Here is a 23,056-nt window from a genome sequence, read left to right as displayed (position 1 = left end):
AGTGAGATTGGCTACTGATTTACCTCCTTCTCTGAGAGATAATATCACTTGTGATGCTTAAGCACATCTGGTGGTTAAGATGTCAGCCCTGTGATGATTCAGTAGGATACACTGGTGTCTGCATCTCTGAGTGAGGCATTGGGTGACGAGGAGGTCCCCTATGGCTCCAGTCTGCTGTGAGCTTTAGTACATACATCAGGGCCCAACCATGGAATATTATATAAAAACCACAGGACAGCCATGGAGACTTTCCTTCATTCTGTCATCTAAGAAGCAGGATGATAAAACAACATTTTGGAAAACTGGATTGGTAGGGGTCTTTATTCTCTGCCCAAGCACATCTGGCTCTTTGGGTCCCATCTGTCTATTCTGTCTTTCTCACCTTAACTCTGCCTGTTTGTGATTTCATAGGGTCTCTGATTAAGTGTTAATTTTCCTTCCTAAGTTGAACAACAGATAAGAATTGACTCTCCCTTATAGAGATGTCTCAAAGAAGCCAGGACATAATAGGACAGGGCATGCCCAGAAATTCACCCTCTACTTCACAGCACCCCCTTGTGCTGACCTGTTCTGCTCCATTGAATGTAAAAACCAAAATGCAACACACAAATTGATAATGCAAGTCTATGTGCCGGCCTGGAAGGTTTGAGAACAAGATCCTGGTAATTAACTACTCTGCTAATTGCACAATAACCTGTCATCCCACTTTGCAGACTGCTGTGGGAAAAGAACTGCTGACTTGGAGTCACAGAGGACGTGGACCAAGTCTGGCTGCTACCACCTCCCTCTTGCATGCCACGGGCAGGGCACTGTCAGAACAGCAGCTTCTGTGAGATACGTGCAATCATTTCTATGTGCCTCCCTCACACAGATTTCATAAGGAATAGATGACAATTTAACCAAAATCTGAATTTAAATAATAAACTGCCAAGTGTGAAATTTTTCTCAGAAAGAAATTAAAATTTGAACATTGGTAAAAATGCATTTAATGTTCCTTTTACTCATTCAACAAATATTTATTGAGCATGCATTCTAGGTACTGTACTATGGGTTGAAGAGTCAATCACAAAAGGAAACTACTCATAAGGTCAGGGAATATTTAGATCCTTGGGTTAAAGAATAAATTGTCACAGGAAGTGTGACAATTCCCTTAAACCCAATTTTAACAGATGTGAAAATTTTGGCCCAGGGACGTTAATAAAAGGAGTTGTATGGGTTGAATCATGTTCCCGCCTCCACCCCCAACTAATTCCCTGTACCTCCCTGTGAACTCATTTGCAAAATATAGTCATTGCAGAGGTAATTAGTGAAGATGAAGTTTTATGGGAGTAGCATGGAGCCTTCATTTGATATGTCTACTGTCTATGTAAAAAAAAAAAGAGTACAATTGTAGACAGAGCATTTTTTCATGTACTTGTTGATTGATTGTATGTCCTCCTCTGAGAAGTGTCTGTTCAGGTCCTTGGCCCATTTGTTGATTGGGTTATTTGTTAAGTTATTGTCTAATTTTTTGAGTTCTTTGTATACTCTGGATATTAGGGCTTTATCTGAAGTGTGAGGAGTAAAATTTGTTCCCAGGATGTAAGCTCCCTATTTACCTCTCTTGTTTCTCTTGCTGAGAAAAAACTTTTTAGTTTAAGTAAGTCCCATTTGTTGATTCTTGTTATTAACTCTTGTGCTATGGGTGTCCTATTAAGGAATTTGGAGCCCGACCCCACAATATGTAGATCAGAGTCAACTTTTTCTTCTATCAGACACAGAGTCTCTGATTTGGTATCAAGCTCCTTGATCCATTTTGAGTTAACTTTTGTGCATGGCGAGAGGAGGGGATTCAGTTTCATTTTGTTGCATATGGATTTCCAGTTTTCCCAACACCATTTGTTGAAGATGCTATCCTTCCTCCATTGCATGCTTTTAGCCCCTTTATCAAATATAAGATAGTTGTAACTTTGTGGATTAGTCTCTGTGTCCTCTATTCTGTACCATTGGTACCAGTACCATGCTGTTTTTGTTACTATTGCTCTATAATATAGTTTGAAATCTGGTATCGCTATACCGCCTGATTCACACTTCCTGCTTAGAATTGCTTTTGCTATTCTGGGTCTTTTATTTTTCCAAAAGAATTTCATGATTGCTTTATCTATTTCTACAAGAAATGCCATTGGGATTTTGATTGGCATTGCATTAAACCTATAGAGAACTTTTGGTAATATCGCCATTTTGATGATGTTAATTCTGCCTATCCATGAACAGGGTCACCATCTCTAGCAGTCAGAGAAATGCAAATCAAAACCACCCTAAGGTACCATCTCACTCCAGTAAGATTGGCAGCCATTCTGAAGTCAAACAACAACAAGTGCTGGCAAGGTTGTGGGGAAAAGGGTACTCTTGTACATTGCTGGTGGGACTGCAAATTGTGTGCGGCCAATTTGGAAAGCAGTATGGAGATTCCTGGGAAAGCTGGGAATGGAACCACCATTTGACCCAGCTATTGCCCTTCTCGGACTATTCCCTGAAGACCTTAAAAGAGCGTACTACAGGGATACTGCCACATCCATGTTCATAGAAGCACAATTCACAATAGCTAGACTGTGGAACCAACCCAGATGCCCTTCAATAGATGAATGGATAAAAAAAAATGTGGCATTTATACACCATGGAGTATTACGCAGCACTAAAAAATGACAAAATCATGGAATTTGCAGGGAAATGGATGGCACTAGAGCAGATTATGCTAAGTGAAGCCAGCCAATCCCTAAAAAACAAATGCCAAATGTCTTCTTTGATATAATGAGAGCAACTAAGAACAGAGCAGGGAGGAAGAGCAGGAGGAAAAGATTAACATTAAACAGAGACATGAGGTGAGAGGGAAAGGGAGAGAAAAGGGAAATTGCATGGAAATGGAAGGAGACCCTCATTGTTATACAAAATTACATATAAGAGGTTGTGAGGGGAATGGGAAAATAAACAAGGAGAGAAATGAATTACAGTAGATGGGGTAGAGAGAGAAGATGGGAGGGGAGGGGAGGGGGGATAGTTGAGGATAGGAAAGGTAGCAGAATACAACAGTCACTAATATGGCATTATGTAAAAATGTGGATGTGTAACCGATGTGATTCTGCAATCTGTATTTGGGGTAAAAGTAGGAGTCAGGCCTGGAAAAGATTTCCCTGTAGCCCTCAGCAGAAACCAACCCTATCAATACCTTGATGTCAAACTTCTAGCCCCTGAACCCATAATACAGTAAGTTTCATTGTTTGAAACTAAAAACAAAATAAAGCACCTGACAGAGAGCCGAGCCAGTCCAAGGAAGTGAAAGAAGGCCCCTCATACTGAGAGAGAGGGGAAAGCAAGTGGAAGCAAGCTGTCACAACAAGGTGAGCCTAGATCCGTGGACAGGGGACAGAGTAAGGTTCTCTAAAGGATTTCACTTTGTTCTTACCAGCATAGGGAAGGCGATTACAGGGTTCTAAGTAGAGGAGCGACAAGATCAGATTTATGCTTTGAAAAGATGACTGTGACTACAGTGTGAAAAGCAGATGGGAGAGGCTATTTGCAGGTAGCAGGTAGCCTGGTTGCAGTGGGCCAGGCCTGCCTGATGCTGCACAGCCCAGATGCAGCATGCACGGGACGTGGGCATTGGGGGATATTTAGGAAGTGATAGTTACAGGACTTAAAAATCAATTTGGATTGCAATGGTGTAAGATATTATTGAAATAAATTTGATATTTTATATTGCACTTATTCCTGGACTCAGAGAGTTCAAATCACGTCCGAGGGGAAATGGTGATATTTTTCTTATTAAAACTTTGACAGATGAATGATCCCTGTCTCAGCACTGATGCCGTGACCAGGCACTGACACTACCGTTGCTGCCAGGTGACTCTGTCACGTCTTGCCTGCCCTTGATATCTTTACACTTCCAGTCATATTGTGACTATTTCACTTCTTATATATCAGTAGGAGGAAAACATAGCATGTTTGACAGAAAAGTGAAGCCAATGCCTGTTTTAACTGCTGTGCCACTGAAGTCTAGCCCAGTCTCATTCATCACGTTAATCACTGGAGACTTCTCCCATTAACCCACAGGCTGTGCACCTTAAAAGGCCAAATCTGAGGAAGAATTTATTTTATTTTATTAAAGATATATTCACTCAACTCTTATATCAATAATCAAAACAAAACAGTCTCCTCTTTGGGTGGAGAAGACGCAGCCCACATGCCGCTGTGCCTATCTCCCCTTTGCATGACTGGCATTGCTAATTGATAAAGATAACAATTTCCTACTGAGCTTGCTGAGCATCCTTCTCTACAAGCACTCCAGGCTGCTAGTTGACCAGAGATGGCATGAGCCTTGGAACTCATTTGCCATCGCCGTCTCAATGCTACATAAATCCCTGGTTCCCCAAAAATAATCACTGTAAGTACACATTCATGTAGGTTTTCCTCCGATCAAAACTGCAGTTTCCTTGTTTTTGTTGACAGCATCTGTAGTAATGCTGTTAATGTCCCACTCATATCCTCTCAGCACCAAGTTGCCAGGCAGCTGTGGATATCTCCATTAGCTGACCGAGTCCCGTCTGAAGCACCTGTCTCTTATTCTCTGGGAATTTTTCCTGGGCACTGCAGGTACTTTTCCTGACCTTGCACAGACTCAACCCCAAAATAAAAGAGAATTGGAAAAGCAATACTTATCCCCCAGAGGGGAAGGAGAGTGGAGGACAGGCCTTGGCTTCTGGTGCGTGTTCCTAGGATCCCCAAGAAGATCCACAGACGGGGCTAAGCCTGAGTTTCTTACAGGGATAATCTGCTCATTAGGTTGTTTCCTTTACCCCCCCCACCCCCTGCCATTCATCATTTTTCCTGTTCTTCAATTTATGCTTCCTGGAGTCACCCAAGTTCTCAGGGTCTGCTTTTAAGAGAATCCAAACTAAAGTGGCATCCATGATCGTCTTTTGTTTCTGGGTCACATAAAACATTGATTCACAATCAAGCCACAGTGAGGTTCCTCCTCTTGACCCATGGACAGAAATGCAGGTTGGGACTCTCCCCCCACCCCACAGCAGAACTCTCTCCTTCTCTCTGGGAAGTACTTCAGGAGAACCTGGAGGAGAAGGAAGAAAGATTAATGGCACCAAGAATTCCAACCAGAAAACAAACAAATTCATTCCTAATGTCTCAGTTTTGAGATTTCGATTATTGGAAAATAGGTCCCCAAGGTAATCACTTGACTTTGGTACTGTATCTCTACCAGCAGTGCCTAAGTGATGTCTCAAATGAAGATCAATTTCGAGCCCTAGCTGGTTAAGTTAGTCAAACAAGAATAAAGTATAGGCATCAGTTCTGCCTATACTCCACAACTTGGTTTTTTTAAAGTAATCTAGATATATAAATGTAGAGAAATATAAATGCAATCGTTCCTTAGATCAGTAGATTATTCTACTAAGAAGTTTTATTTGTAATTAAGCACATATAAGAGAAGGAAAATTAACCCTGAAAACCAGGAGGAAGAATGTAACCTTGAAAAAGCCTTATTGGAAAAAAAAAATAGAAGAGAGGAGAGAGAATATGTTTGGAATCATCAAATACTACGAGAAGTAACATTTCAAAAACTGAAATGGGCAGCTCAGGTTGAAACACAAAAACCAGGCCATAGTGATGCTTCATGGAGTAAAAAGGTAAAATAGACAAATCCATGAGCTTGGAATCGTCCCAGAAAATTAAGAAATTCATTATTGTCAGTAAGATAAGAGCTCAGACTATGAAAACTGAGTGCTTTGGAGGTCACAGGAGGTGTTCTCCAGTTCTGAAGCTGCGGGTCGCATTTCTGTCCCAACAGCCACTTTTCTGCACATCCCATTTCTACCAGTCACACTGGGTCTGATGAGGTGTTTCAAACAGGAGGCCAAACCAGGCTTTAGGGGAGGGGGGTGGCATGTCAGAGCTACCCGAGGAGGAAGACAGAGGTGAAGAGTGAGTCGTCAAGAGCTTTAGCGACAGCCAGCCCCTTGGAGGACAGAGAGACATGTTCTTCTTTTGATAAATGCTAAAGGTAGAGAGTAAAGGGACAAAGAAATTAAAGAGCGTCAAGACTGAACCTATAAATAATTGAGTATCCTCTGATAGAATGCATGTGCATATGAAACAACGGGGGGTATTGTTAAAATGCAGAATGGATTCAGTAGATCTTAGTTCTAAAATGCTAGACTTGCTTTTTAATTTATTTTTATGTTTAATTAACACATATTTATTATATAAATTAATGCAGCTTAATGTGATATTTCCATACATGACATAGCATGTACTGATCAAATCTAACCTCCCTTTTTCCACCCTTCCCACAAATAGACACACAAACCCTTCCCAATCTCTCGTCATAGCTTTCTGCTTTCAGGTTTTTAACTTTTACATATGAGGTACAAAAAAATGAGACTTTTCTTTCTATGTCTGGCTTATTTTGCTTAATATAACATCCTTCAGTTCTATACATTTTGCTTTCAATGACAGGATTTCATCCTTCTTTAGGGCTGAATAATACTCCATTGTATATATGTGCCATATTTTCTTTATGCATCTGTTGATGGACACCCTGGCTGATTCTATATCTCGGCTATTGTGAATAGTGCTACAATAAACATGAGAGCACAGATGTCTCTTTTGTATGCTGATCTCATTTTCTTTGCATAAATACCCAGAATGGGAGAGCAGGATCATACGGTAGTTCCAGTTTTAGTTTTTTGAAAAACCTTCATATTGTTTTCCATAGTAGTGCTACTAACAGTATACGAGTATATTCCTACCAACAGTATATGAGTTCCTTTTTCTTCATATACTCACCAGCATTTGTTGTTTTTTCACCTTTTATAGTAGCCATTTTAACTAGGTTAAAATGTTATCTCATTGTAGTTTTGATCTGCATTTCTCCAAGGGCTAATGATACTGAATATTTTTTTCAGATATTTGCTAATCCTTTGTATTTTTTTTGAAAATTGTCTCTTCAGATCATTTGCTTGCAACAAGCCCAGATATATGGCTAGGGAGGTAGCTCAGTGATAGAGCACCCCTGGGCTCAATCCTCAGTAGCAAAAATACTTTAAAAAATAATAATAATTCTTATACTTACTTTGTTACAGATAAGAAATCTGACCTTTTGAGAATTGGGGGGACTTGTTCATGTCACCCAGCTATAAGCCATCAAGAAAACCCCGGATCACCCTTAGACCCTAAGAGTTAATCATGATAATCTGTGCCTTCCCACATATAGGCTACCACATAGCCTGGAGGCACTGAGCTGGGCCTGAGGCCAAGTCAGCTCTACACTGCATTCTGGGTGCATGACCTCCGCACTGTACTGCATGGAGATTGTTTTCCTGTTTACACCTTTGCCTCATGACCAGCCCTTGGATAAACTACCATTGATTTTTACCACTTCCAGCCACTGTGAGAAAATTTTCCTACCCAGTCACATCCCTGACCCCTGGGGGAGACCTTGGGGGCTGCGGCTGCCCTTGGTTCCTCGGCTCCAGCCTGTGGGTTAGCACTCGGGTGTCTCCTCCTCTGCTGCTCCAGACCCCTCCTCTCATCTCTCGCTGAAGCAATTCCAGTGGCTGCCCTGTTTGCTTTGGGACCTCCAGGCTGTGTCTCTGTTGACTTCCTTCTCATCTGGATGTGAGCATGCTCACCCCACCTAAAGAGATATTCCGTTCTTGGGGTCCTCGCCTCCCGCGGCCAGGGTACTGTGATGCTGTTTCTCTCCACAGTTCCACCCCTTCACCTTCTGTTCATTTAGACCCACTGATTTCGGCCTCTGTCTCAGCCATTAAAGTGCTTCCTTTGAGACCACCGATGACCCTCCTGTTTGATAGACCTCTGAAAGCCTTGTTTTATGGGTGTTTCCACTTACCGGTTCTTGGAACTTGGTTGAGTTGGTTCTCTGTTGCTGCAAATCGTGTCCTTCTACGACACAATTTGGTGGCATCATGAAAGTTGAACATGACCCATTATTTCCCTGATTTCAATACCACAACTGATGGAGCACCTGACCACAGAGTCAGCTACTACAGATCTTTTGTGCCTGAGCCCAAACTCATGGGGTTCAAAAATTCAAAACATAATTCAAATTACATTGGAACCCTGATAGCCAGTGGCTTCTCAAACTCATTTTGCCCAGAACCTAGACTGTAAACCCCACTCAAAGAGGTTTTCCTTTTTACATCCCCTACCTCAAGGAATCAGGGCATTGTCCACCCAGATGCACAAGGTGGAAGGCATCCTAGAATCCGCTTCTCCCTTTTATTACTCCTCCACCCCCACCCCTGTGCCTCATCAGTCTCCCTACATATCTTGTGGCCCTGACTCTCCTGCCCTCTTCACCCTTCACTACCATTGCTCTATTCATTCAGGTACATCTGTTAGACTATCTGGCATGCGTCAGGTATCCACTGAGAACTAGGAAAACATTGTGAAGAAGATAAACAGGATCCCTCCCTGATGGAATTTATATTCTTTTGTGGGAGATAGGCATTAAACTAATGATTTTATAAATGCAATTACATAAATATAATTACAAGTACTAATGAGTACTATCCATATAAAGGAAAAACAAAAATGCAATGAAAAGGCACAAAATAAGGATCCTTGATTGGAAATGAAAGGTCAGAGATATTTTCCCTGAGAAAGTGATATTTAAGCCGGCATATAAAGAAGGAGCCAGAAATTGCCATGTGAAGAGTGAGAAAGAATGGGCAGCTGAAGGAACCTGTGCAAAGGTCCTGTGGTAGAAAGGCCTGGCTTACTCAGGAACTCCAATGAGTGAAGGGGACCCACAAGGTGGCTGGAAATAGGTAGGAGCCAACTTATTTAAGACTTTGTGGGTTTTGTGTTTTATCCTATGTGTAATGAGTCTCCAGTGAAGAATTTTTAAGTATGAACGGATTTCAGCGAAATCATCACATTCACTGTTGCTTCAGTTCACACAAGAGATGACAGGGGAGGATTACGGTGGTGATCAGGGAGGTGGAGAAAAGTGGATTTGAAATAGACATTGGCAGTAGAATAGACAGAATTTGATAATAAGGAAGCAAAGGAGAGAAATTGTTAAGAATGACTTTCAGGTTCCTGTCTTAAAAATTCAGAAGTGGCAGGTGAAATTTTCCAACAGAAGGATACTAAAGAGAAGACCTGGAGGAAGATCAAAGGCTCCACATGAGCCATCTTGAATGTATGCAGCTCACAAGATAACCCCCCACTCAGTGAATATTTATTTAATGTTGTAAAATTTCAGACATCTAATCTGTCTTAAATTACTTGAAGATATTTCCCGATGCATTTTTTTAAATGCTAGATATTTATCATTTTTTTAAAAACTCACAAAAGTGGATTTTTGGATTTGCAAATATTGATATCTTTCCACATTTTCTTGCCAAGTGTTTACAATGTGCCGTAAACCTAGAGCAGTGTTCTCTGTTCCCTGCCCTTGGCCTTGTTTAGAACATAAAGAACCAACCCAGTGTGATCATTGGTATTTTCTGCAAGACACACGTCCCTCTAAGGACCAACTCTTCCTTCCCATTTCCTTCCTTTCCTCCACGATGTGGCTGTTCATCTCGTCTGTTCTTCTGCATCCAACCTGTAGGTAGCCAAGGGTATCAGAAGACAGCACGTGTAGTCTTATCCTTCTTGGTACTCACTGAAATTCCTTGAAATGGTAGATTGCTCTCTTTAGAAGAGACCAAGGGAGACATGGTCATTTTAAGATGATTCTAGGGTGTTTGTTTTATTTTAAATTTCTGTTTAAAAGATGCAGGAAAATATACTCTGGTTTCTCTTCAGATCGTATAAATCTTTCGCCTTTTAAAAGATGCAGGAAAGATCATTTTTAAAGCATCACCATGAAAATTTCAGCTTGCCACCTAAAAATCTTCAAAAGTAAAAAGATTCCCAGGTCAAATATGGCCTCTAATAAGAAATTTTCTTTGCACATTGAATCCATTGCTTGGAAACACAGTGGTGTGGTGACCGAGTGCAGCCAGCGGTGTATCTTTTATGCTTGCTTAAGGAAAGGGTCATTTCTTAGCCTAGGTCAGTTTCATTAAGAAAAATTGCCCTTTTACTTCAAATACCTTAAACAAATTATCTAAAGGAACTGCAGGGCTTAACCTATTTAATGAATTTTAATAAGAAATACATGAATCGGTCAAAACCTAGGGAAAAAAAAAAGTGCTTAGCATTGAACTAGTTTTAATGGAAATTAGCTCATTACCCTGCTGGCTTACATTTTCCAAAGGCTGAATTTTTGATGGAAAGCTTGGGTCTGTTTGCCAGGCTGAAGAAAATTAAAATTAAGGATTAACTTTATTAGTGGTATTTTTCTCTCCCAAATTAGCCCTAACTGGAGATTCTAAAAACCCTTCGGCTTTCTTCCCCGCCTCGCTTTGGGAAACCTTTTAAAACAGTTTCCTCTACTGGAGAGTTTCTCACGGTTCCTGAAATATTCTCAGAAATGTAGCAGGAAGGAGAGCTCTCTTTGTGGCCTGCTATCCTTTCTAAGAAAGGATGACTTGAGGGTGAAGGAGGCTGTAGGAGTGTCCAACTGCCCAGGTGGCTTCTTGTCCTCCAGGGTATCACAGGACACTAAAAAAAAAATCTCTCAATTTCCCTCCCTCCTTCTGCCTCTTTCATACATATATAATATGTGTATGCTTTTATTCTCCCTTTTCAGATTTCTCTTTTTTATTGCTTTATTTTTTTAAATTGTGATAAAATATACCCCCAAAAATTACCTTCTTGATCATATGGATGCCCCTGGACTTAGGACGAGGTTATATCATGAGAGACCCATTGTAAGTTCAAACTGGAGCCAACGCCCCTGCCCTACAGTTAGAGACACAGCATGCTGTAGAGTCGGGTCCTTTCCCCTCGTGATTGGTTGGCTGACTGGAACTGCAGCTCCATCTCACTGGCCAGCATCACAACAGTATCTCACCACATATCAGAATCCTGGAAAGAGATCAAAATTTAAGATTCAAGGTACAGTTTCTCCTGAGTGCCTATCACTTTCACCAATATGAAGACCCCCCCAAAATTGTAAGTCACACCATCCTAAGTCAGGGACCATCTGCATTTCAGTGTGGAGTTTAGTAGTGTTGCCTATAGTCACACCAGTGTGCCTTCTTTTTTTAAGTGAAACGGAACACACAGCTCTAAATAACCCAGGACATGGAAATCCACAGTGAAACAGGTCTTTATTTCAAGTGATTCCTACTTTTCTGCTTAAGAGAGAGAGAGAAAAATAGAAAGTGTTTCCCCAGCATCTCTGTCATTTTTAGCAACTAAAATCTGCTGTAAAATCCATGAAATTGTAATGATAATCTTCAAAATCAGAATCCTATGTTTCAGTAGGCATTTCAGCTCCAGGAGAAATTATTTCACCTTCTGCAATAGGAGTTCAGTATATCTGAACTGGACTATAGATCTACTGAGATGTAGGAGTGGGCTTAAAGATTTAATTCTGTTTGGGGAAATTCCTGGAAATCTCAAAAAGTTACCTTGGCATTGTTCGAAATTTATGGTACAATGATGGGTTAGAATTACTCTTCATTTTATTTAAATTCCTTATTCAAATTGGGGTGATTTTAAGAAAGTTCCACATCTTGCTGCCCTGCAAAAAAAATAATAATAATAATTACCACACAAATGTACACTATGAGGGACATTTTTTCCAGAGCCGCTGTAAACATATGGATAGTCTTTTATGTTGGGAATCATGTCAGTAGAAGTCACAACTGGAAAGAACCACTCCATGAGTCATTCTGTTCTGGAATAGGCAGTGTGTTTACTGCATCAAGGAATCTTAAAATGAGTGGTCCTTTGTGACACTCATATTGGCCACTGAGTTCTGCATTTCCTGAGTCCAGAGAGGTCCATCCTGGTTACTGACAGGCAACCAACAAACTTCAGTGATCTATGTAACAAACACAATGTTCTTAGGTATCTCTAAAGCAAGGTCCCTGGCAATAAATTTTTTTTTAATTGAATGGGTATTACCTGCCATATATGTTTCCACTTTTTTAAATGGTTACCTAGGACATGTACAAATAGTTTCCTATATGGGATTGCCAAATTTAACAAATGAAAATACAAGATTTCCTAGTTAATTGAATTTCAAAGAATAAATATTTTTTATATAAGTACATCCCATGCAATATATCTCATACTGAATGTGGGACATACTTATTCTAAAAAATATATAATTCATCTGAAATTCAAATTTAACTAGGCATGTTATATTTTATCTGGCAACTATATTTCTATAGTTTACTCAAAATTGTAATTAGTTGGCATGTAAAATTCAATTTAAATTTCAATATGAAGTCAGTGTTGTCTTTTTCCCTCTATCGTTTTTGAACTACTACTGTTGTCTAATCTTAGCCATTTGCAATGTGTATCTGTCTCTCTGCCCAGCTCACTGAGCTTTTACACACACACACACACACACACACACACACACACACTTTTATTTCTTGTTTCAAAGAAGATAGATTTTAGAGACCTAATGATGTTTGGGGCTTTACATTAAAATGCATCTTAATTTCCTTATTAGATGCATCTAAATTTTACTATTTATTCTCTCTCTCTCTCTCTCTCTCTCTCTCTCTCTCTTTTCTATTATGTTCCTACCCATATTTTATTTAGTTTGTAACTGTACCTTGTGGTCTTTTGCTTTTGTTATCTTAAGACTCAGGATTATAAAAATAAGTTTGAATTTGTACACATATACAAATACATACCATGATGCTGAAGTAAAAAGCCAGCAAATGATCAGTTTGGAACACCCGAGTCGAGTCATTCTAAAGGAACTTTAATCCCTTCAGAGAATTCCAATACACAGTTTTCTATGCAAGTATGAGAAATAAAGTCCAGAAGCTAAAACAGAAAGAAATTGTTACTCTTATTTGAAGGATAAAAAACTCCTTTTCTATGAATATGCTTTTGTAAAGAGGACCATCTTACCTCACGAAGGCTTGAGAACAAGTTGTCTGTATCCCTATGGAGATAGGCAGTGATAGGCCCCAAAGCAATTGTCTCAGCAATGAGCTTAGCCCAGAGAAAGGCTAGGCACCAGCCAAGATCGAATGGTTTTTAGGGGACCCAGAGAATGGTGTTCCTGTGATCCCTGAGGTAAGCCACAAGAGCAAAATATAGCAGTTTTTAAGTAATTGTGCCTAATAGAAGAAACTCTCCTGTTCATCACAGAACCACATCTATGTATGTGTACGTGTGTAAAAACTTGTCTTGCTTCTGTGCTCCTCTCCTACTAGAATAATTTCAGAAATAAGCTCAACATAATAACCTCCATGTCTCCTAACAGACTTAAAATTTTTAATTTGTTTTTTTTTTTTTACATGTTAGCTGGAATAGACTAGATTTACTAAAGGGGCCATCTGCACCAGAAATTATAGTACATTTATAATATATAATAGCTTGGCACACACAGTTATATTTCTATAGCTCTTCCAATGAAGTTGAGCAGAAAATTGGAGTTTAATCGTTTAGAAAACTTGACCTTCTGACTTCATCAGGACCAAATTGAGTATATCCAAAATAGATGTTTTCTATTCATCTTAATTTAAATGTTTATAGCATGATTAACAATTTGCTAAAGAAACAGAGGGCTACAATAAGTTATTTATTTTTAAGAAAATCAATTCTGATCTTTTTTCTTACTACTGAATAGTCTGCAACACACAGCTTATTTTGACAGTGATTCAGAAGGGCAATCATCACTGCGAGACGAGAGCCTCTGTGGCTCAATTCAGTATTAGTGATATTCTAGAAGATACCATAATGGGGACAGTAAAGAAGCCCTGGGTCATGCCCATGGTGTGAGCTCAGATTGGATGAAACAGCTTTAAAAGAATCAGAATCAAAAGTGCCAATGATGAAAGATAAAAAGTGGTCAAATTAAGCACCCTCTCACATGGAGAGAGGTCTGTTCTTGACCAGTCTCCCTCTTGGGCCATTTCAGCTCTGACACTATAGCTATTGAGAAGTGAGATGATGATGTTTTCCATAGGAAGAATTCTTTTTTAAAATAAGTTTCCATGTGGAGATGAAAGCCCCATAATGGAGGAGCCATTTTCAGTACCTTTGTATCAGTCTAAGAATCCCCAGCCCCTACAAACATAAAACAGCAGATATTCAAAACCTGTCTGGGCATTCTGGAAAGTAGGTGAGGACCTGGGAGATAAGTGAATGTCTTGACGTTGTGCAAATGTGTAAATGACATCTTCTCTCAAGAAAACTGGCAACTCCATAAAACAGCAAGTGAATTTTATCCTTCACTGAAAATCATGGTTAATTGGCTAGCAGGTTAACATTTTTTCTACTTTTTAACTCATTGTCAATTTTTTTCATTGGCATTTTACAGAATGAATCAGGAGAGAAATGTATTCATTTATCTGGACTTTGCATTCTCAACTCTTCTCAAAAAGGATGTGATTAAATCCTGAAATTATAATCAAAACACACATTGAACCACATTTTTTTTAATTAATCAAAAAAGAGAGACAAGAACACAGTGTATGAGACAGATAAAAAGCTAATTCCACCAAGCTTCTTGGTTAAGATGGTTCTTTACTTGAGCTTTAAATTTAGCTCTGGGTTCCAAGAAAAGCTGTGAAACATGATGGATTATATAGTCTCACTCTTTTGATAAAATGAATTATTGTTCACCACAGGGGTGCCTTGATATACAATTAGCATATTTGTCTTGGCTGAGCTGGTTGCCTAAACATCTAGGTAACTGTGTGTCCAGATTTCTGTAGATATTTCCTGTAAATGAGTTATGGTTGTCATCTATTCTCATTTTGGACATCTCAGTTTTAAAGATGATAAAGATAGTATATGGCATATTTTCAATATTCTGTTTTTATTGAACATTTTCAAACCTCACTGAATATTAACAGGAGCTAACGTTGCTGGAAAAGGAAAAATATGATATGAGAAGAAAGTAGTTTTGCTTTATATACTGGATTAAGTTTTAGATTGTTAGGACAAGTATGTGTCCGTCCCTGCTCTTCCAGCATTTTTTTAAATATGTATTTTTTATAAGTTTATTTATTTATTTATTTTATGTGGGCTGAGGATCGAACCCAGTGCCTCACGCATGCTAGGCAAGCGCTCTGCCACTGAGCCATAACCCCAGCCCCCTCCCTCCAGCATTTTTAAGTCTGTTTTTAGTACCTCTTTAGAAACTGATTCTATATATTATAAAAGGTTTTAGAAAAGGAATTAATCTAGAGTCTGTCTAATCAATCAGACCATTTGTGATCATTGAAAGGGCTCAATAAGTTTTTTAATGTTATACCTTTTGATGATATACAGTTTATTCAGTTAACAAACATTTTGAGCTTCTTTGTGTGTAACTTTGTGCTTGCCCTGGTGCAGAAGGATAATAAAAATCTGCTCTAGAGGAGATGTCAGTGGGGGAAGAGCCACATACAAATTCATAGTGAGATTTGATTCCTAGCAGAAGTGTGAACCTTCTTTTTAAATTTAAGAATGACAAAGTCTGATTGATTTTTAACTGTAGAAAGCAAGTACATAATGCAGAATAATTTCTTACACTAAACAGAGATACTTACCACAAAAAAAAAAAATCTAAATTTCTATCTATATATTCTCTCTCTCCTGCTAAGACTAGGTGACACAATCCCTAAGGACAACTCAGTTTGGGAACTTCTGAAGCAGCTATTTGCCACTTAAGTTATTCACCTTCTCTTTGCCTCGGAATTCTCAGTTGCCAAATAAGGAAATCTTCTTTAAATAATTAATATAATTCCAATGAAAATATTTGAACTCCTTGAAGAAGACCATACCAGATTTTTGGTGTGGTGTTATTGTTGCTATTAGATAATTTAAAGTGAATTACAATTATTTTGATATCACACCATCCATTAGTGGTAGTGGGGTATAATTTTCAAAGTTCAAATATTGTTTTCTTTATTGCAGGTTTCTTTTCTCCATGGAAAACTCCAAAGCCTGTAAGTTGGAATTATTATGCTTCTTTATTTCTGGTTACTATGTGATCCCATTAAGAGTCGAATTAAGTGACCTTAGTATCTCTTTCACTTCTAAGATTCAATAACGTCAGAAGAACAAATTCTCTGTGAGCTTTTGTCTTATATTTATCCCCCAAATATAAGAAAAATCCATCTTACTTTACTATAATGATAATTATGCCAATTTTTTAAATATACTTACAAAATTAACTTAAAACTATTCGGTCTTGTATAATGAAAATACTTCAGAAATTTGTTTTTCCCTTCTCATGAGTAGTATATATATATAGTCTTTATAACATGAAAATTTTAGAAACAATGTAAACTGTAGGCTCAGAAGTCCTTACCTGTGAATTAATTCTGTTCCACAAGAAATATAACTCCATATATATTTATATTCCCTTTTTAAAGTCCACACTAAGTTAAATATATGTGTGTAAACTATATAGCTCTGTGTGCATATATATGTACTCACACACATACTTATATTATCGCTCTGTGTATGTATAATTAATTCTATATAATAAATATTCCAAATGTATATTATATATTAGTTATATAGAATATGTGTTCCAAACCTGACAATCACTCATAGTGGTGCTTCTGAACCTTCATGGTATACTGCTGCTCTCTACCATCACCTAGCTTCTCTAGGCCTAGATCCCTTATGCAATATGCTGTAATTTTTGTGCCAATGTAAGAGGCTGGTAAGTTTTAATAATGTTTTTGTAAGGCTATGTTAACCAAATTAGTTTAGTGGTTAGAGATGATCTTTATTTGCCATTAAACTCTTAGTCAGCTATCCAGAACTATAACAAAATACCCAGAGATAGTCAACTTATAAAGATAAAAGGCTTATTTTGGCTGAGTTTTAGACGTTCCTGTCTATGTTCACTTGTCCCTGCTTTGGTCTGCGGTAATGCAGCACCCCATAGCATAAGAATATGGGAGAGCACAGCTCCTTACATCATGAGCCAGGGGCAAAGAAGGGAAGTGGTCAGGGTCCCACAAACCCCCTTAAGGGCATACTCCCAGTGACCAAGGATCTCCCATTACGCCACACCCTGTGAATGTTCCACCACTTCCCAGTAGCACCACCCTCGGGACCAACCCTTTAACACATGGACCTCTGGGGACATTCAACATATACACTTTAGCACTGTTAATGCTCAAGGCCCAGGAGCTGGGACTGTTTCCTGGAATTCTGTTTTATGATACCTTAAGATACCTTACCCTAACTGAAATGGCTGAATCCTATCATTTAATGGGTCCTGTGGCAAAGTAGAACATTCTCACCAAGCATGTGCTCATTTAAGATTTGTCTCATCTGATCTACAGAGAAGATGGGGAGACCAATTCCACTTGGGCTTAATATATCCCTTAGTGATATATGTGATTTTGAAAAACAAAAATATATTTTTCAAAATACCTCTAAAAGTGTTTAGAGTAAAGCTGGGTGTGGTGACACATGCCTATAATCCCAGTGACTAGGGAGGCTGAGGCAGAAGGATTGCAGGTTCAAACCCAGCCTCAGCAACTTAGCGAGGCGCTAAGCAACTCAGAGAGACCCTGTCTCTAATAAAATATAAAAAAGGTCTGGGGATGTGGATGTGGCTGGGTGGTTAAGTGCCCTTGGGTTCAATTCCTGGTACAAAAAAAAAAAAAAAGTATTTAGAGTGAAATTTATTTTATCTTGTCCAGCTTCTAAGTAGTTCCTTACTGTCACCACCAAACTCAAAATCTGTGCTCTGTGGTTATATACACCTTTATCTAATTTAAACAGGAAGCTTGTAACCTCATCATGGTAGCACAATTATGCAATCTAGTGATTCCCTTATATGTACCACATTTACACAAATTATGTCATTTGGTGTAATTACAGTATTTGCTGTCATTATAAGTAATTATACCCATAGTCAATAATTCCAAAAAAAGGTTTTATAGAACTCAATGTACAATTAATCCTGAACCCTTGCATCTCTACAAAAGCTAAGCCTTGGACTTCCAGGTCCTAGAATCAGTAAAGATAGGGGACTTTCAATTTAATATCCTCTATATATTTTCCAGAAACTCTTTAGTCTAAGGTCTATATTGAGCAGTAGTAAATGTGGTCTAATTATTTAGGGTACAGATTCTTTACTGGCTGCTTAAGTTCTTAGTGTGTCAAGTTCATGTAAACATGAACACAATAATGATACCTCTCTCACAGATTACCATGAGGATTCTGAGTTAATCCATGTAAGGTGCTTAAAATAGCAACCCCAACATGTTTAGCTCAAAAACATAAACTCATATCACCATAGAAATCAGACCTCTGTGCACAGACCTATGTAAATAAAATCACTCTGTGGAATGAGCATAGTTGGCTGAACCGTTAATTGAAACAAATACATGACCATATACCCACAATATATGCATTTATATACTTTCTCCTCTGAAGAGAATCGATGGCATTCTTAGAGGATGGAATTGTTATCCCTGGAGAGATCTAGCCTCCTCCTAGCCCTGTGTCACTCACTGACCCACTTCTGTCCTACTGACCCACATCTTAAGTTAATCCTTGTCAAGATAGTCACTTCCTGTTTAACAAGTAGTACACTAATCATAGTGAACTCTCGTTCTCTTTGTCTGGAAGGGATCTAAGTTCATTTTTCAAAGTTAGAATCAAAGCAAATGCCTTCAACTCCCAGCCCTGCCTAAAATATGGAGTGGATCCTAGGATGGGAGTGGATTTAGATACCCCCAACCTCCACAGGGAGAAGGACAGAGTTATTTTATGGGGGAAAATAACCTGTCTTATTCGCAAGCCCTCTCCTCCCTGTGTACACCCTGGAATCAGAAGCTAAGGTTAAACAAGTCAGTCCCAACCGTGCCTGGGTCTTTCTAGTTTACTGCTTGGTGCCTGGGTGTGGACTATATGCACATGTCCACAGGCAATTCAGTGGCTGGGCTTTCACACCAGCCTCATTCCTTCATTTACTCATTCAACAAGGCCAGCAGAGGTACTGGACTTCTCCCAGATATAGAAAACAACCTTGTCTCCACTCCTCCTTACTCTAGTGAGATATAAGAATCAACCCAGGTGTGGACACCAATGGGCCAGACAGATGTAGCCCAGTGAGAAATCTAGTTGGGAGGTAAATGCCTTGCAGGTAACAAATTCAAGGTCAATACCAGCAAGACAGTAGAATCAAAGCAAATGCCTTCAACAACAGAGCAAGGGAGAGCCCTGGTCAGGGTCAAGGGACAGGGTCAGAATTTAGAAGATTCATAAAGGTAGAGAGGAACACCTTGAATCCTAGGTAGAAAGCAAAATCCAGAGTCCAGGGTGTCTAAGAAAGGAGGGAGGAGTCTTCAGAATCTGCCTTTCAGAAGGGGCAGTGTGGCCAGCCTCCAGCCGCCAGCCTATGATGCAGGCAGGTGCTTTATTCTGTAATCTTCTGAGCTGAAGCCACCAGGTAACTCAATTTGGAGGGACTAGGGCAGGGGACAGTGGAGTGGACTGTAAGTCTACTTTTTCATGGGCACAGGGATTTTCTACTGCAGTTTTTTTAAGAAACCTTGACAGAGTGACTCAAGGATTGATGAATGTCACACAGTTATGAATGCTTTGCTAATTATGAACTGGACTCCACTCTTTTCCCAGTCTCTATGCTACAGAAACTGTAGAATTTGTCACTCTGCCATAGAAACTTTTCCAAACAGTGCCCAAAGCATTATTTGTTCTGTAGTTTTGTGATTGTTTCTTAGAAATACCAGTATTTCACTTGAAAGCATGTTTTCTTCAATGATCGTACATGAGCAATACATATATACCAGCAAGACTCACACTGGTATCAGATAACCTTCCGTGGAAGATAAAAGAAGTCGATATTCACCAAAGCCCTAGGTTGACAAGTGGGATACTATAGCATCTCAAACCATATTTTTGATCAATTTACTTTTTAGCATTTAGTATCTTAAGTTTGGAAACAATAAGGGAGAGAGTCACAGCCAGAATGCATCCATATTGTACCTAAAATCAGCTAAAGGGAACAGTAGATTAAAAGTGTCATGCCTTTACCCAGAAATGTGGGCCTTCCACATCACAGCAGAGCCACCCAGGGGGATGGCCAAAGAAAACCTAGACTGGCCACCTGTATGAATTTTGCTGTTAAATGAATTATGAAGTACATATTTAAGAATTTTTACAAAATGGCAGAAAAAAAGCCTGGTGAACAGAAATTAACTGGAACTCTACCCATATTTGCCAGTTATCCACCACTCCTATTAGAGTCATAGGCTGGTTCTAACCCGGATCTACTACTGGAAGCTGCCGGACCTCAGACAACTCACTTAACTTCTCTGTGCTTATAGAGATTGTATTTAGTATAAAGAAACTGAACTATCCTCATTAGATCTAGAAACTATTCAGGTGACGCCTTAGGCAGTAGCAGCCCATCACAGAAAACAATTTAAGTAAAGTCAATTTTACTGAAATAAGAGTCAGTGGCCCATTTCTTTCCCAATTTACTGGCTCAGCCTGAACCCCTGCCAGAGTCCCAGGTGGGCAGGAAAGGCCACAGGGATCTCTGATGTCATAGTTTGAAAAACACTGGAGCATGTGGTCTCTCACATCCCTCCCAGCCTCCACACATTGATGATAGATTGGTGAGAATGGAAGTCAGAGCCCTGATGGAGGCAGGACAGCGAAGTAGGGGGCAGAGAATTATGATCCTGCCACCTTCAATGCATTGCATATCAAAGCTAGTTTTTTGAAAAAAAAAAATCGCTTCTATTTTAATCCTGCTATTATTTATTCACTAAATGAACATTTTCTGAGTACTTACTATGTACTGTCAATGAGAAAGGTACAACCCCTGTCCCCAGAATGATATCTTTGAGGACACATGGATGGGGTGGACTTGTGGCTACAGTTGGGTGTGATAAGTAATGCCAGGGGTAGGTCAAGGGTGCCATGGGAGCACCCAGGAGGGTTAGAGTGGTCTGCAAAGGCCTTCCCATAAAGGAGACATCTCATCTGAATTTACTAGTCAGGTAAAATGAAGGAGGGTGAGAGTGTGGAAAATGGTTGAACTTTGCAGGCAGAAGGAGAAATAGAGTATGCAGAGCTTCAGAGGCAGGAGAGAACTTGGGGGTCCTAGGGAGCAGAGGAAAGACCTTCAGCAGATATGAGTCAGATGAGCACAACCTGGGTCCTGAAGAACCTCCCAAACCCAACTGGGGAATTTAGCCTTTTTGATCCTGCCACCCATGCTGACCCGGTACAGAATTTTAGACAAAAGGGTAACCTAAGCCTAATCTAAGACATACACGAACCACAGGTTTATTCAAAACAGAAGTTGAGTTTTAATGAGGAGTCAGTTAATAGTCTAACAAAGGTGAAACTGATGGTGACAATAGGTGACCTTAGAGAACCTCCCTTTCTCCTTGATGGAAGAATGAGATTAACTCTTGCTTTATCTTCCTCATGATCCTATGGTGAAGATGGAAGAAGGTCTTGTATGTGAGGGGATGACTAGGGAGTATCTAATTGTGGTGCTAGCAACGGCAGCATTTTAGGGGAGACGTCACCATCAGCCATAAAGAGGACATCCCAGAAGCCTGAACAATCCCTTGTAAATTATAAGGGAAGTGTTTGAATGTTCAAGTATAGGAGGTGCTTGGGATGTGCAGAGGTGTCACGTGAATATGCACCGACTACTTTATCTTCTGTTTTAGTGAAGTGGGGTAATAAAGTGAGACTGTCTTAGAAAAGGAACAAACAATACCAACATCTCTGAGCACTTCCACATGTATTATCTTGTTGTCTTTATTTTATGGGAAGAAAAAAGATTCTGAGAAATCAATTTGCTAAAGATTACCACCTAATAGGAGACGAGGTTATAAAAGTTTTCATTCAAAAGCTGGGCACTGCTTTTATTTATAACAGTCACTGGTGCTTTATCAGACAGAAGTAAGCTCTTTTCTTTCAAGGCATGTATATACTAAAGTTTTCAATGTTTCTTAGAAGAAAAGTCCACAAGGCAAGGAAGTCCAACTTAAAGGTGACAAGGGAAATAGCCAGAAAGGATTGATCCTCAGTCATTTTCTCTGTTCTGTTTTACTTTTCAGATAATGGACCGATGGGAGAATCAAGGCAGTCCTCAAACAAGTTTATCTGCTCCGGCCATACCGCAGAACCTGCCCTTCCCACCCGCACTCCACAGGAGTTCCTTTCCTGACTCAACAGAGGCCTTTGACCCACGGAAGCCTGACCCATATGAGCTCTACGAAAAATCTAGAGCCATTTATGAAAGTAGGCGTAAGTGAAAGCAACATGAAACAAGGGTTCATTAATAATAGCCAAAGGCCCTGCCAGGACATACATTGAGGCTGAATAATCTGGCATGATTTTATATTCTGAGATTCAAGAGCATCTCCAAAGTCAAGTGAGCTATCTAAAATTCTCTTTAAAAGCCCACTCCCCCCACACACACTCTTGTATAGTTTTGACAAATAATAATTACATATTTATGGGATACACTGTGAAGTTTCAATACTTGTATACGTTGTGGAATGATCAAATCGTGTTAATTAACATATCAGTCATTTCCAATATTTATCATTTCTTTATGGTGAGAATATTAAAAAACCTCTCTTCTAACTATTTTGGAAATATATGTTATTATTAACTGCAGTCCCCTTAATGTGCAATAGAATTTAATTTCCCTCCATCTAACTGAAACTTTGTACCCACTGGCTTAAAAAAAATATTTTAGTTCTAAAAATAAGTTGATTATATCTTTTGGTTTTAAATTTTATTTCTTATTTTTGCCCCTAAGCCTTTGAAGAAAATCAGGAATTTTGAGGGGATAGGGCCTGGGGACAGTTGCTAGTTTTGTTCAAGTCACTAAATAGTAAGAAGAAATGTTCGGAAATTTTAATTTATTTAATATGACCATGAGTCTAAACTTAGATTTTTTTTTTCTTGGAGTTTTAAAGGCAGTCATTAG

At 39.2% G+C, this 23,056-nt stretch overlaps 1 protein-coding gene across 2 annotated transcripts in view; it reads left to right on the top strand.

Moving 5' to 3' along the window:
• The window catches only part of Magi2 (membrane associated guanylate kinase, WW and PDZ domain containing 2), a 1,283,934-nt gene that overhangs the window by 1,095,448 nt on the left and 165,430 nt on the right, over window positions 1–23,056 (top strand). For both annotated transcript variants that reach the window (XM_027926401.3, XM_027926400.2), the window contains exons 11-12: window positions 16,012–16,043; window positions 22,176–22,365. In XM_027926401.3, coding sequence (XP_027782202.2) covers window positions 16,012–16,043; window positions 22,176–22,365 — 222 coding nt within the window. The remainder of the gene's footprint in view (window positions 1–16,011; window positions 16,044–22,175; window positions 22,366–23,056) is intronic.

The sequence above is a fragment of the Marmota flaviventris genome, chromosome 1 (assembly GCF_047511675.1).
Source record: "Marmota flaviventris isolate mMarFla1 chromosome 1, mMarFla1.hap1, whole genome shotgun sequence".
Classification (NCBI taxonomy): domain Eukaryota; kingdom Metazoa; phylum Chordata; class Mammalia; order Rodentia; family Sciuridae; genus Marmota; species Marmota flaviventris.
This window is presented reverse-complemented; position numbering and strand designations above follow the sequence as displayed.